The following is a 16,657-nucleotide window of genomic DNA, read 5'->3' as shown; positions in this document are numbered from 1 at the left end:
TTATATTTTGAAATTCAAATTACTGTATGGCTTATTGTTTTATTTTAACGCAGGAGAATTTTCAAAATACATTACCAGTAGTAATATATTCAAGTAGCACCTTAAATAAGTTCAATAAAATAAGACTGAACTAATACTCATAACTTTTTGCCACCAAAAAATACTTGACACTTAAAAAAATTATGCAGTGGCCCAAAAGAATTTCTACATTATTTAGTACTTGCTCTGTTCTTATCATAGATAGTTTAGAATAACGTAACAGATAACCAATATTCTATTGGTTAATGATGCAGAAATATCTATAATATACAAATACTTTTTTGTTATAAATATAATAATATACATACATTTGGCACATTAATGACTATCCCCTCAGTCAAAGGTTAGGGTTTTCTAATAAGTTACTGTTACTTTGTGGAAACAGTATCACAGAAACGGCAAAAATAATAAACACACATACCACTATGCCAAAGTACAACACTTAAAGAAATTAATGATTTTTAGAAAAATACTGTCCAATATATACTTAATATCCACTAATACATAGAAGAGGGTAGGTTTCATATAATTTATTATCTATAATACCAAGATTCATCATGAAAATTACTCATCATGATTTCCTATTTTGAACTGAATGGACAATGAATTCATCATGAAGGTTCCTCTCCTGGGCCACACATATAGAAAAAGCCACAAGACTGCCTTGGGAAGGTTTCTGAGTGTCTGAAAACAGTGAGACTCAGCTGTTTAGAGCAGCGCTCTCCACTGTGACATGTGGCCACATGTGGCCATGTACATTAAAATTAAATAAGACTGAGACTTCAGCTCCACAGTCACGCTGGCCACATTCCAAGTGGTCTGGTCACACATGGCTGGTGGCCCCTATGCTGCACATACAGCAGAGAACTGAGCATTTCTCACTACAGAAAGGCCTACTGGCTAGTCATCGAAAAGAACTGGATAATGCAGGTGTAGAGAGTGCTTTTATGTTTTTTCTATTGACTTTTTCTGTCTTCTCCATATCAGTTTATTTTTTCAACCAATCATTTTTTCAACCAATCATCTTGCCTCCATCGGTTCCCATCTCTTAAATTTTCTTCTTTAAGCAGAAAACCATATCTATAGAAATGTGTTTTAAAATAAGAGCTGTGATCGAGTCCCCAGTCCTCCCAATGATGAACACAGCTGTCTCAGAGGACAGTCTTTGAGGCCTTCCCCCCTGGCGGCTGAGGGCCTGTCTGCTCCTTCTGAGCCCTGCTCCCGCCTCTGTAACCCGGCTGACCAGGCGCCCGGCCTGCAGGCACTCAGTGATGCCGCTGAATGCTGCTACAGTGCGCAGGTAACACAGGGGGCCAGTCAGAAAAATAGAGAATGTGGAGTACAACTCCCAGAAAAGCCATTACAGAAACTGATTTTCCTTCAAGAGCAAAACCCTTGTAAAAATCTGATTACTTCCAAAGATATAGCTCTGACTGCATTAAAATTTTACCATTACATTAAACACATCCTAACACATACAACATAAATGCTGTATACTACGCAAAACTCTACAGACAGGTAATGATAACATAAAAGAAGTGAAACAATAAATGCAGCTCTCTAAAGGTAAATGTACCTTAAATGGGATTCCAATATCCTATCCATTCGTTTGTAAAAGGGCCTGGATGTAAAATAGCCACTCCAGTAATGATCATCTCGGTCAGCATAAGTGAAAAAATCTCCACTTACAACAGGGAATATTGATTGGCTATTCCTACTACTGGCTGAAGCTTCTTTTTCTAGTGCATCAAAATAATCTGATAAAGTCCCAAACTGTATCTAGTGGGGGAAAAAAAAAAAAAAGTTACATTTCATTTATTCACACATTCATCTGTACCTTAAAATTACTTTTAGTGCTGAAAGGAAAAGTTCCTAATAAATATTTAAGGCATGCTTCCAAATTAGGATAAATATATAGCTCAGATTTACTTAAATGCAGGGGGAAAAGCACTCAGTGATTGTCTTTTACTTGCATCAAGTCCCAAAAAACTAAGAGAAAACTTGCACATGTAAGCAGTTAGAAGAGTTAATCAGAGCTACAAATGTGTGGATCTGAAAACTCCTTATACATTTCTAGAATCTCCAAGTGTGCAAGGACTGGGCTACGGCATAATCCAGAGATGAATGGCAAGTAGGGGAAACAGCAAAAATAAAAGGTGTGTATTTTAAGTACATGTTACAGCAGTCTGGAAGAACAGCTTTGTTAGCTATTAAGTATTTCCACATATCATATCCACATATTCTCCTCTGGCCTCCACTCTACCCGGTCTGTATTCTTACAAAGGAGAAAGGAGAGACTTTAAGAACAGCAGGTCATTTAAAAAAAAAAAAAAAGGACTTTCTCTACCAGTAGGTAACAGTGAGCAATAGAAGTAAAACAGAAAAGGGGATGAGAATTGCAAGGTTGACTGCTCAAATGAAAAAGTTTTTCTGACTAATGCCTCAAATTACCGGTACATAAATCCATTTTTATGATCTCAAACTAGTCTATAAATCAGAGGAAAAAAGAAATATTATACAAGATCTAACAAACATATATTGAAAGGTGGTGTTGCTAGAAGTAAATAGACAATTAAACAGGAATGTGTTCTTTTTAAAAAGATGCTAATTTTTTGGTTTCTGATCTTATACACACACACACATATATACATGGTCAATGAGTTAATTTGTTTTTCCATAAGATGTAATGAAACCCAAGAGACCTTTCTGGCCAACACAGTACATAGATACACACCCAGATACTGAGAGCCATTTTGATTCAGTGTGGCAGAAAAATAATTAAAGTAGTCAAAACCAGTTAGTGGCCCTCCAGCAGTTACTAAGAGCAGCACAGAAGCTGTATCCCGACGACGTGGGTTTGAACGCTCTCTCCGCCACTTATCTAACACTTAGTTTTGAGCGTATTATATAGTGTTTCTGCACGTCTCCATGGTACAGCTGATGGATTCTAAGTAAAATGCTTAGAGACACGACTGGCAAATAGAGGTATAAGCTTTGGCTGTTACTCCACCACTGCAAAGGCAAAATATCAACTGGAAACACCACAGTGATATTAGTAAGACAAACGTAAGTTTTCATAATCTGTGATATAGTGAATTTTGTAACAGCAAAATGGATGATTATTCCATTCCTTATGCTTGCTTTAAAGAAAAGCAGCTTTTTCAAAGTTAGCTTTTTACATTCATTTTACTTGGAGGATAGCCGTCTTCCATGTTGTGCTGGCTTCTGCGGCACAGTGAGGTGGAACCCTGTGGGCACACACACGCCCCCCCCCCCCCCCTCGTCCCCCCTCCACCCCCGGCGCATCATAGAGCTGGCTGGGCTCCCTGTGGACAGCGGCTTCCCAGTAGCTGTCTACTTTGCACGTGGCGATGCATTCATGCCAATGCTCCTCTCAAGCTGCCCCACCCTCTCCTTCCTGCACTGCATCCACAAGCCCATTCTCCACGTCTTTCTCTCTACTTCTCCCCTGTAATATGTTCACCAGTACCATTAAAAAAAGCAGTTTTAAACTACATTATCTACTCTAATCTTGGCTTCACCAAATACAGTTTTTCTTGGGCAAGCGAATCTATTTGTGCCTGTCTCCTAAAATATAATAGGAATAATTATGTGCTTACCAGAAAATGCTCAGAGAATTAAATAACTGTTAAAGCAAAGCACTGTACTAGAGGACATTATGCCAAGTAGATAAAGAGAAGGAAAAATACTGTATGACCTCACTTACATGTGAAATATAACAAAAAATGAACAGCTCAGAAAAAGAGAGTAGAGGTAGGGGCAGGGAAGGAAGCTGGCCAAAGGTGGCCGAAAGGTACAAACTCCAGTTCTAAGAGAAGTAAGTGCCAGGACTGTAATACACACAGCATGACATCTACAGTTAATGCTGCTGAACGAAATGTATGAACGCTGTGAAGAGAGCAGATCCTAACAGTTCTCATTGCAAGGAAAAATTCTTTCTTTTTATTTAATTGTATCTATACAAGAAAAGAAATGCAAAAAAGCAAAATGGCTGTCTGGGGAGGCCTTACAAATAGCTGTGAAAAGAAGAGAAGCTAAAGGCAAAGGAGAAAAGGAAAGATACAAACATCTGAATGCAGAGTTCCAAAGAATACCAAGAAGAGAGAAGAAAGCCTTCTTCAGCGATCAGTGCAAAGAAATAGAGGAAAACAACAGAATGGGAAAGACTAGGGATCTCTTCAAGAAAATCAGAGATAGCAAAGGAATATTTCATGCAAAGATGAGCTCAATAAAGGACAGAAATGGTATAGACCTAACAGAAGCAGAAGATATTAAGAAGAGATGGCAAGAATACACAGAAGAACTGTACAAAAAAGATCTTCATGACCCAGGTAATCACGATGGTGTGATCACTCACCTAGAGCCAGACATCCTGGAATGTGAAGTCAAGTGGGCCTTAGAAAGCATCACTACGAACAAAGCTAGTGGAGGTGATGGAATTCCAGTTGAGCTATTCCAAATCCTGAAAGATGATGCTGGGAAAGTGCTGTGCTCAATATGCCAGCAAATTTGGAAAACTCAGCCGTGGCCACAGGACTGGAAAAGGTCAGTTTTCATTCCAATCCCAAAGAAAGGCAATGCCAAAGAATGCTCAAACTACCGCACAATTGCACTCATCTCACACGCTAGTAAAGTAATGCTCAAAATTCTCCAAGCCAGGCTTCAGCAATATGTGAACCGTGAACTTCCTGATGTTCAAGCTGGTTTTAGAAAAGGCAGAGGAACCAGAGATCAAATTGCCAACATCCGCTGGATCATGGAAAAAGCAAGAGAGTTCCAGAAAAACATCTATTTCTGCTTCATTGACTATGCCAAAGCCCTTGACTCTGTGAATCACAATAAACTGTGGAAAATTCTGAAAGAGATGGGAATACCAGACCACCTGATCTGCCTCTTGAGAAATTTGTATGCATGTCAGGAAGCAACAGTTAGAACTGGACATGGAACAACAGAATGGTTCCAAATAGGAAAAGGAGTTCATCAAGGCTGTATACTGTCACCCTGTTTATTTAACTTAAATGCAGAGTACATCATGAGAAACGCTGGACTGGAAGAAACACAAGCTGGAATCAAGATTGCTGGGAGAAATATCAATAACCTCAGATACACAGATGACACCACCCTTATGGCAGAAAGTGAAGAGGAACTAAAAAGCCTCTTGATGAAAGTGAAAGAGGAGAGTGAAAAAGTTGGCTTAAAGCTCAACATTCAGAAAACGAAGATCATGGCATCTGGTCCCACCACTTCATGGGAAATAGATGGGGAAACAGTGGAAACAGTGTCAGGCTTTATTTTTCCGGGCTCCAAAATCACTACAGATGGTGACTGCAGCCATGAAATTAAAAGACGCTTACTCCTTGGAAGGAAAGTTATGACCAACCTAGATAGCATATTCAAAAGCAGAGATGTTACTTTGCCAACAAAGGTTCGTCTAGTCAAGGCTATGGTTTTTCCTGTGGTCATGTATGGATGTGAGATTTGGACTGTGAAGAAGGCTGAGCACCGTAGAATTGATGCTTTTGAACTGTGGTGTTAGAGAAGACTCTTGAGAGTCCCTCGGACTGCAAGGAGATCAGCCCTGGGATTTCTTTGGAAGGAATGATGCTGAAGCTGAAACTCCAGTACTTTGGCCACCTCATGCGAAGAGTTGACTCATTGGAAAAGACTCTGATGCTGGGAGGGATTGGGGGCAGGAGGAGAAGGGGACGACAGAGGACGAGATGGCTGGATGGCATCACTGACTCGATGGACGTGAGTCTCAGTGAACTCAGGGAGTTGGTGATGGACAGGGAGGCCTGGCGTGCTGCGATTCATGGGGGTCGCAAAGAGTCGGACACAACTGAGCGACTGATCTGATCTGATCTGATAAAAGATGATGGCTGCCAACTAAACTTATTGTGGTAATCATTCCATAGTATAGGTAAGTCAAAACATTATGCTATTAATATACACCTTAAACATAAACAGTGATATATATCAATCATATTTCAATAAAATTATAAACAAATTAAAAAGTAAAGCACTTTAGAGAGTTAATAGCAAATCAATCTCTCAATATACTTTAGTTTATTTAATATTAAGTATTACTCCCCAATCTCATTACTAGGAAGTAGAATACACTTACTAGGAAGTAGATTATGTGTGGACATACAAGAAATGAGGGTCACAAATACCAGGACACAGCATTAACTACAGACCCAATAGGTACAGATGAGATCAGAGAAGGATACGTAGTAACAGTGGCAAAACAGTCATTGATATAGGTATTTTTGAGTCTCACTTTCCTCATCCATATGGGGCTTCCCTGATAGCTCAGGTGGTAAAGAATCCACCTGCAATGCAGGACCTTGGTTCAATCCCTGGGTTGGGAAGATCCCCTGGTGAAGGGAAAGGCTACCCACTCCAGATTCTGGCCTGGAGAATTCTGTGAATTGTATAGTCCATGGGGTCACAAAGAGTCAAACACAACTGAGGCACTTTTATTTTCACTTCCTCATCTGTGTAATAAGGGATTACTATTAGATAACAAAAATCACTTTCAGTTTCAAATTTTAGGGATCTGTGACATGCTAGAAAGTTAATATCAAAAAGAGAGTACACCCTTTTAAAAATATTTCAGTTAATTTTTGGTACTACCCAGAATGAAAATATTTTCTTCTTGGCAAAATCCCAGAGCAAAGTTGATGTAAGTGACCTGATGAGCTTTCTTACAAACTTAAAGGACTGAAATATAATCCTCTTGCAATGCTAGAGTAGTTTCAAAAAAAAAAATAATTTAAAGTAAATTTTTCTATAGTCTCTTGGTAGCTCAAATAAAGTATTTGGGATACCAAAAAATAACTGAACAAAAATATTTCAATGTTTTACACTAAAAAGCAACAAATAATCTTAAACATAACCTTAATCTTAAATGTAACATTAAACTCCTCTACCAGGATGACATAAAAAGAAAGGTTATATAGATTGCTAAATAAGTCGTGATCAATGGCAAACTGGCTGACTGGGCTAGTCCAACGTCAGTTTCTCAGTCACCTAAATCCAATTGCTTATTTTTGTTTGTCCTTCATTAGAAGAAAATAAGCTTAACACTTTCAGCTTGATTAAGCAACTTTAAACATCTCACAGAGAACAGATACAACTAGACAAACAAGTTTTAATACACAGAAAAAAATGTTTGAAGATATCTAAGGGCCCTCAAAGCAGCCAGGATTTGAAGGACAAAAATTCTTGAAATAAAGGAAATCAATAACCTCAGATATGCAGATGACACCACCCTTACAGCAGAAAGTGAAGATCAACTAAAGAGCCTCTTGATGAAGGTGAAAGAGGAGAGTGAAAAAGCTGCCTTAAAACTCAACATTCAAAAAATGAAGGTCATGGCATCCCGTCCCATCTTCAAGGCAAACAGAAGGGGAAAAAATGGAAAGAGTAAAAGACTTCATTTTCTTGGGTTCCAAAGTCACTGCAGACAGTGACTGCAGCCATGAAACTAAAAGACGCTTGCTCCTTGGAAGAAAAGCTATTACAAACCTAGACAGCATATTAAAAACCAGAGGTAATACTCTGCTGACCAAGGTCCATATAGTCAAAGCTACAGTTTTTCCAATAGTCAATGTACGGAAGTGAGGGTTGGACCATAAAGAAGGCAGAGTGCTGAAGAGAAGAACAGAACTAGAAGACTCACTATCAGATAGTAAGATCTACTATGAAGCTCAAAGTATGAAACTAGTTAAATAGACAAAAGTGAGTAGAAAGTCTAGACACAGACCCACACATAAATCCATCTCCACTCATGATTAATAATAGAGATGACACTGCATAGAAATGGGCAAACTATGGTCTTTTCAATAAATGGTGCTTGATACTCACACGGGCAAAAAGTATCTTGATCCCTCCCCTCAGACAATATACAACAATCTATTCCAAACATTATTAAAAAGCAGAGACATTACTTTGCCAACAAAGGTCCATCTAGTCAAGGCTATGGTTTTTCCAGTGCTCATGTATGAAATGTGAGAGGTGGACTATAAAGAAAGTTGAGCGCCAAAGAATTGATGCTTTTGAACTGTGGTGTTGGAGAAGACACTTGAGAGTCCTTTGGACTGCAAGGAGATCCAACCAGTCCATCCTAAAGGAAATCAGCCCTGAATATTCACTGAATGGACTGATGTTGAGGCTAAAACTCCAATACTTTGGCCATCTCATGTGAAGAGCTGACTCATTTGAAAAGACCCCGATGCTGGAAAAGATTGAGGGCAGGAAGAGAAGGGGACGAGAGAGGATGAGATGGTTGGATGGCATCACTGACTGGGTGGACAGTTTGAGTAAGCTCCGAGAGTTGGTGATGGACAGGGAGGCCTGGCGTGCTGCGGTTCATGGGGTCGCAGAGTCGGACACGACTGAGTGACTGAACTGAACTGACTGATTTCCGACATACTGTAAACAGACCTACATGTTGAAGGTAGAACAACAGCACTTCTAGAGTACAGCTTCATAAAGAATAGATTTTCACGACCATGGGTAAACAAAAGTTTTTAAGCAAAACATAACAAGCACTAACCATAAGATTCTATTAAAATTAAGAATTTCTGTTCCTCAAAAGATAGCATTAAGAGAGAGAAAACAGAGGCTACATAGAGGGAGATAACATTTGCATAACTTTAATCTGAAAAAAGACTCAATCCAAAATACATAAGAGAAATATAAATGGTTAGGAAAAAGACAGACGACCCAATCTAATAAAATAATCATCAAAAGACTTAGCACTGCTCAAAAGAGGATACCCAAATGGCAATAAACTTATGAGAAGAGAGTCAGCCTCATTAACTACTGGAAATACAAAATAAAACCATCACATCCATCATAAAAGGAGAAAAAAGCTCTGATAAGATGAGCCTGAGTAAGGAAGAGGAACCACTGAAACTGTCAGAGGATGTGACATCCAGTGGGTCTACTTTGGAATTTTATTTGACAATATCTACTGAAGTTGAACATGTGCATACCCAATAACCCCAAACTCCACTCCATTTTATACCCCATAAACTCATACACACACACTGCACAAAACGGTCAATGCAGTGTTACCTGTCATTAACCAAAGCTGAAAACAATCCAAGTGTCCACCAACAACAGAATGGATAAATGGTGGTATGCTCATCAATATCACATGATACATGCCACATGTAACCCGTAACAGTAGATGAATTTCAAAAACATAATGTGCAGCCAAAAAAAAAAAAAAAATTGAGACACAAAATAACACATATTTAAGAGTCCCTTCTCATAAAATTCAAAAACAGGCAACACCAATCACAAAGATACAACCCAGAAGAGCGGAGTGGGGCAGGAGGTGGGAGTGGGGTTCAGCAAGAGGGGACAGACACACACCCACGGCTAACTCACGTTGACAGACGGCAGAAACCAGCATAAAACTGTGAAGCAACTATCCTCCAATTAAAAAATACAAATGAAAACAATGGTTACTCTTGTAGGAACTGGTAAAGACTTGGAAGGCTAGAAATGTTCTACATATTGGATAGGGGTTACATGTTGATTTTTTCTTCTTTCAAACAAAGTATATTTGGTTTACAATGTTATGCCAATCTCTGCTATACAGCAAAGTGACTCAGTTATACATATATATATATATCCTTTTTAATATTACATGGGTGTTTTAAAAATTGAAAATATTCTCTGTGTACTTAATGGCCTATGCACTCCTATGTACATGATACATTAACTTTTCAAATTACTTTAAAGATTTTTCTAGTGGGCAAAGGAGGAAACAGGTAAAATATTAAAGACAGGATTAAATTCTTCAGAGTCATGCAGTGGCTCCTTCTGCAGACCTCAGAACCATTCCCCAGGAAGGTGTCTTTCGAGACGTATGCACGCGCCCCTCCGATCAACGGTCCCTGTGTGCACTTCCTCTTGGAGGGAAGCACAGAGAAGACCTACACACAGGTCCATACTCAAGGTTTATGACATGGCTGAAATTCGGTTTTAAGTATCTCGAATCACCGTGATGTTTTATTGAAGCTTATTCATCTATTCAGTATTATGTGCTTTTCCTTAATAAGCTTGAATTCACTTCCCACAGGTAAGCCCACTTCCTCTCTACTGTATTCTCAGTGTGGTACATCTAACAGCTCTGGATGTGCACACAGTACAGTGCGGGGTGAGCAGCCTCTCACACAGGGTCCACACGACTCGTGCTCAAGTCCTCACTCACACAACCCATCTGTAAAACGCTTTGATGAGATGAGTACATTGGAATGTGTCTGGGTATATGACATTACTGTTAATCTTTCAGATGGGATAATGGTATTACAATCATATTTTTCCACAGTGTGCTTATCATTTAGATACATAATGAAATGGTTATAGACAAAAATCCATGCCCTCTGAGATTTGCTCCAAAATTCTAGAGGAGTGAGACGACAGTGGAGCACAGCAGAAACAAGGGTGACCTTGAGCTGATGGGTGCTGTAGCTGAATCATGGGTACTGGGAAGCAGGGAGCAATTTATGCTATTCTCAAAACTTCAGGGTGCACTTTAAATTTTCCAGAGGGGGAGAAAAAGAGAAAGAATGACAGACGAATGATTAATTTTAGAAGACTTCTCATCTAAGAAAAATGCAAGTGTAGTCTCTGACACAAGACATTTGTTTGCAAAATTCTTGACATATGCGTCTGCATCTGCCAGTCACACTGCTAAATCACAGGAAGCGATTGAGAGAAACAGCAAACTTTCAGTGCTAGTAGGAAAACAGGACATCACTGGAAAACGAACATCACAACTTAGTAGGTACGTGTTTTCAACCACACAAAGCAATGCCTCTTTAATCCTCAATGAGTGGTAAGAAAGGGATAACTCTAGAAATGGAACGGTAATGTAAGATAATTTACCCCTTCATGAATTACACTTTTACAGAAGAACTACATATTCTAAGAAATACTAGGATGTGGGACGAAGGAACTAAGGCTGTTGTGTTTCAGCCTCCTTTAATAATGAAGGTTCACCTTCCAATATGGCATCATGATAAAGCATTTCTCATTACCTTAACATTATACTGAGAATGAGAGTTCATATAATCAAAAAGCAGCTGGTAATTCTTGAACTGGTGATCCCATTCGGTGCGTTCGGTGTAGCGGAAATCGTCTCCCAGCGGGGCCAGGACCACCGTGGTACGGAAGAGCTCTGACTTCTTTCGGTACTGGTCCAGGAGCATCTCGGCCCTGCAGAAGGAGAAGGAGCACCACTAACACAGCGGGAGCACTCGCACGAAGCGCGCTGCAGTGACACAGCATCACGCATTCTGCCTGTGTTCTCACGATTTACGAGACAGATTATTCTAACTACTGCACTAATTTTTCCTATCCCTCTAAAATATTGATAAATTCTTATCAGAGGGAAAACCCCATAGCTTTTCCATGGAATATCCTTAGAGAAATAAAGGCTTATGACAGCTTTGGCATAAATTCCTGAGGGCATCAGTGCCCTCCAAAGGTCAGCCACAGACACTGACTGCCAGATAGCCTGTGCCATAAAATAATTCAGTCCAAGAAGATAGATTTCTCATCTACATGAACTCTGACTTGCTTTGACTTAATATCCCTTTCTCTAACTTAATCTAAAATTGCCTAATTAAAAAAAATAAAATTGCCTAATTAAACATAAAATTATTTTGAATGAAGCCAATTATAGAACCATATTTCCTTTTCTAAAGGAAGAAAACCAACTCAGTCAACTTCTTCCATCAATAATCTGAGTGTCTGTCACAGTGTCCTTCATACTGATCAACAGATACAGCTAAGGAACTGCATGAGCTATTCTGGTTTCTCTCTCTCTGGGCCCTAACCCATGACTCAAAAGGACAGCTAAATAGAACGTGCTGATAGGCTTCTGTATTTCATTTACTTACACTGTCTAGAAAACCTTTTGGGAAACGCTGAATGGGGGCCCCGTTTGAGAAAGCCTGGGAACACAAAGTAAGAGGAAGAGCTTCTGAAAGTGAAATTAAACAAGCAGATGAACCCTGAGGAGTTCTCCATGTGTCTAGTGCCAAAGCTTAAAAACAGTGATAGATGACAAACACGGTTTTTTATTCAGTATTCCAATTTTCACTTCAAGGATTATCCAGAAGTAGATTCTAATTCACGATATAAAAATTTATGAAGAAATCTCAAAGAACATCAACGATGGAAGGAGGCATTTTACAGAAACTATGAAAAAACACTGAACTAAATTTAGAATCTCATATGCTCTTTTTATATTGATGGTCTCTGAAATTGTTCTGCAAATATTAAATTAGCAAAAATTTAATAACTTGGTGAGTAAAATATAACCATAATATTCTTACTTAACATATAATACCTAGTTTCCTGAGATTACCATTCAATATAGAACTTAATTTTTACTAGTAATTTACTAATATTCCATATTTCCCAAAAAACAATTTTAAATTATTACTTATAATTATAAAGCACACATACAATGAGATTAATCACATAGGAAGATGTCTAAGACCTAAGGAAACAAGAGGAAAAATACGTACATGAATCACAGACAAAAGATAAAGTATAAATGAGCATCCAGCTAGATCCTTCAGGCAATCAGCACAAAAACGCATCCCAAGGCTCACTACTAGATACACCATGCTCTGCATGTATATGTGTGAAACACGGAAGAGGAAAGCAAGCACAGACTCTGATGAAGTGCCTTTTCTACACAGCACCCATCCCGACTCCCAGGCTGTTGCTCAGGAAGTGTCAGTGCTGGGAAAGCCAAGGGGCCACACTGCCAAGCTGGTAGGGAGTGGACACTCGCTACACATGGCAACCTGTGACAGGTGCCTTGGCCACATCACAGGCACAGGCGTGCGGCTGCAATCACTCTGCACTTATCCTACCAGGGAGGAAAGGGCAACTTGACTGGAACAGACGTCACATCACCTGACATGTAAACCATTACCATATGTAAAACACACGGTGAGTGAGTATCGGCTGCCCAGCCGTGTCCAACTCTCTGTGACCCCATGGACTGTAGCCCACCAGGTTCCTCTGTCCATGGAATTCTCCAGGCAAGAACACTGGAGTAGTTAGCCATTCCCCTCTCCATGGGATCTTCCTGACCTAAGGATTGAACTCCAGTCTCCTGCATTGCAGGCAGATTCTTTACCATGTGAGCCACCAGAGAAGCCCAAATTATATGGTACTAGATCTAAACCAAACTTGATAAAGAATGGAGTTTCTTTGTCTTCAAAGTAGAGAAACCTGATAAACTAAGCATACTGAATATATCACCTGTACATGATAGTTAAAAATCATTTTCTTTAGGGTGTTAAAAAACCCAGTGCCATTAAACTGGAATGCCCATGCTTGATCTCTGAACATCACAAGGAAGGTGACATCTGCATGGGAAATAACCAGCAGAACCAAGACTTCAAGACTTATAAGCTAAACAACAACAAAAATCTATGTAAGCATTATACAGATTCATTCATCTGTATGTCCCTGGTGCCTGGAAGCCCCTTTCAGAATCACTGGAACTGACTGAACACAAGGTGTGTTCTGAGGGGGGTTGGGGAGGGGGGCCGGTAGTCTTTGAAGGGTTCCAGGACCATCAACAGGATTGCGCAGAATGGCTCTCAGGCACTCTCAGCAGCACCCGAGAAAGAAAAAGAGGGGCCTCGCACCATCTGTGGGTGCTCGGGGATTCCCTGAGCTAGCCTGCAAGAAGTCTCCCGGAGCCCCTGACCACTGGAGTAAGAAGAGGCGTGCAAACCCCACTTAGCGGCAAACAGCTAAGTGTTCTCCCAAGAAGGCAGGCAAGGATCCCCCGACCCTGACCAAGCCACCACCACCTTCCCGCTGCACCTCTGCGACAACTGTACTGAATTACCCGCTTATGTCGAAGCAGCCTGGCCCTAGCAGGCTGTTCAGGTTCTACACTGCTCCAAGAGCCAAAAAAGAAACCAAACAGATCCCAAATCTTGGGACACTTTTTCTCAAAACAACTATAAAAGCCAGATTTTGATATACATAAAGGATCCACAACTTTAAGAAGACGGCCATGCTGAGATACTTTTATGTCTGCCACAGTGAGAGGCTCACACTGCAATATCTCCTTTATCGCCACAAGGGCTCAATCAGTGCAAGGAGACCCAAATCATACCTTCATCCTCACACACACTTTTTTAAAAATAGATTTTATTGAGCACAGAGCAACAATCTTACTTTATTTAAAAGGCTATATTATTTTTCTAGCAGAGTTGAGTGTCTTATATTACAACACAGTGTTTTATTTTAGTGTATTACATACCATTAATTTTACAGTGAAGAAATTAAACTTTTAAAAGCACCAGAATTAGAAGTATAGGTAGCTTGATTTAATGAGATGCTTCCATCTTTAGGACAGTTTTCTTCTAAGAAAAAACAAGTAATTCATTTCCTGATTTTTAGTTAACAATTCTTAAGAATAAATATTCCTAATTAAAGTTTTCGGTAAGTCAAAAACTTCAGAAAGATGCAAAGACATGTATTCATCAGAGCTGGGCAGTGTTCACTATTACTGATTGTTATTAAGGGAACAGATAATTATGCTCTTTATGTGATCCATTTCAATAAACATGTTTTTGCAATTGGGTTGCTTCTCTTACCAATTTATACCATAGAGACCATAAGTTTTATTATCAACAAAAGTATATGAAATCAATCAAACACAGTAGGAGGCTTTTATAATAAAGGCAAAGGAGAGCATAGTAACAGTGTATAACAGGTTATCCACCGTACATTGATCTACTGTTGTTCACTTTCCATTAAGTTGTAACACAGAAGGCAGACAGACAAGGCTTTGGCATTTTTCAGCTGCTTTAAATCTCGTTTGAATGAATGCTTTGAGTAAGGATAATATTGGCTACCAAAGACCATTTATATAACTCTTCAGCAACAAGCCACTAATACTTACTTGTTCAAGATGCTGACTTATAAAATGCATATTTTCATACCTGTTCTGGAGATTTCCAGGATATATTGTTTCTGGGGGGACTCCCCAGGGACAACCGTATCTGCCTCCAGGAAGCCGTTTAAAATCAAACTGGCAGCATATTTTAGGATCAGGCCCACAAGTGTGGGGGATGTCGTAGCTGTAGAAGGGCATCATATGGCAAAAAATGTCTGTGACAGATCCCAGATCTACAACAAACAGCAATAGAGAGACCTGTGTAAATTTACAGATTTCATCCCCAAACTTTCAAAATGCCACCGCTTTACACATACACAGTGCAAGTTCCATCCTAAAGCAACAACCCCTCTAACTACTAATACACACACCCCAGCAGCATTCAACGGCCACCAGCCAGAAGGACGACACTTGTATCTCAGTGTCTGCCTGCATCTTCTGTCCAAACTTAACTGAAACAGAAAGGCCCCATCCTAAAGCAGCATCTGCTGACCTGGAAGGATATAAATGAACAGAAGTTACAGCCAGCTCATCCAAAGTTACGGCCACCCCTGGCTGCCAGCGCCTGCCACATCTGCGCCTGCCTTGGGGAGCAGGGACTCTGAGAGGGACCATTAGCTGCGGAGGCCAGGTGTGAAGAAGACACGAAGGCAGCAGAACAGGGGACTGGGAGAATAAGAGCCGGAGAAGAAAGGGCCTGTGAAAATACTGGGGAAATACTCGTCTTCGGTGACAAGAAATAAGCGCACTCAGCAGAGTTTGTGCTGCTGCTGCTGCTAAGTCACTTCAGTCATGTCCGACCCTGTGCGACCCCATAGACGGCAGCCCGCCAGGCTCCCCCGTCCCTGGGATTCTCCAGGCAAGGACACTGGAGTGGGTTGCCATTTCCTTCTCCAATGCATGAAAGTGAAAAGTGAAAGTGAAGTCACTCAGTAGTGTCCGACTCCCAGCAACCCCATGGACTGCAGCCCACCAGGCTCCTCCGTCCATGGGATTCTCCAGGCAAGAGTATTGGAGTGGCGTGCCATTGCCTTCTCCGCAGCAGAGTTTGTAGAGGGCCCCTTACCAGTGAAGGGCCAGTCTGACTGTTCTCCTTGGAGGCAGAGAAAAAGTAAAAATAATTTTCAAAACCAAAGAGAAGAATCAAAACAAAGCAAACAATAAAGATACAGAAAACGAGTACTGCTTCCCGACACAGAATTGTTTTTAATTGAAACCTCAATGCCAGTATGTGCTGGCATCATTGCCCTTGAGAGGTAAGATGCCTCCCACAAAGTAAGATTGGAGGGCTTTAATAAGAGTTAAAAAATGGCTATTTTTTGTTTAATTCTGACCTGTAAATATCTCTTCCTCTCTACATACAGATCTCCAATTCTCAGCAATGTATTGCTTTTATAATACAGACAGACAACAAGAAAAAAGAAACAAGCACCATATACATTTAAAATATTTGAAAACAACTGCTTCATTAACAACCAGAACAAACAAAGAAGCTCACCTTAATTCCAAAACATCATTTTCAAGCAACATGTCCAAAGACAGCAGGTAGGTCCACCATACTATTTAGCAGCACATTTACACATTTCAATTCACCTGCTGCATTTGGTGGTGTTAGTCTTTTATCAAATTAAGACT

At 40.0% G+C, this 16,657-nt stretch overlaps 1 protein-coding gene across 3 annotated transcripts in view; it reads right to left on the bottom strand.

Annotated features, from left to right (window-relative positions):
• Positions 1–16,657, bottom strand: part of MAN2A1 (mannosidase alpha class 2A member 1) — a 211,974-nt gene that overhangs the window by 97,366 nt on the left and 97,951 nt on the right. For all 3 annotated transcript variants that reach the window (XM_019965504.2, XM_070794116.1, XM_070794117.1), the window contains exons 7-9: positions 15,069–15,255; positions 11,121–11,298; positions 1,616–1,818 (exon numbers count right to left, since the gene is read on the bottom strand). In XM_019965504.2, coding sequence (XP_019821063.2) covers positions 1,616–1,818; positions 11,121–11,298; positions 15,069–15,255 — 568 coding nt within the window. The remainder of the gene's footprint in view (positions 1–1,615; positions 1,819–11,120; positions 11,299–15,068; positions 15,256–16,657) is intronic.

This window comes from Bos indicus, chromosome 7, assembly GCF_029378745.1.
Source record: "Bos indicus isolate NIAB-ARS_2022 breed Sahiwal x Tharparkar chromosome 7, NIAB-ARS_B.indTharparkar_mat_pri_1.0, whole genome shotgun sequence".
Classification (NCBI taxonomy): Eukaryota; Metazoa; Chordata; class Mammalia; order Artiodactyla; family Bovidae; genus Bos; species Bos indicus.
Note: the sequence above shows the minus strand (reverse complement) of the source record. Positions and strands in the feature narration are given on the sequence as shown.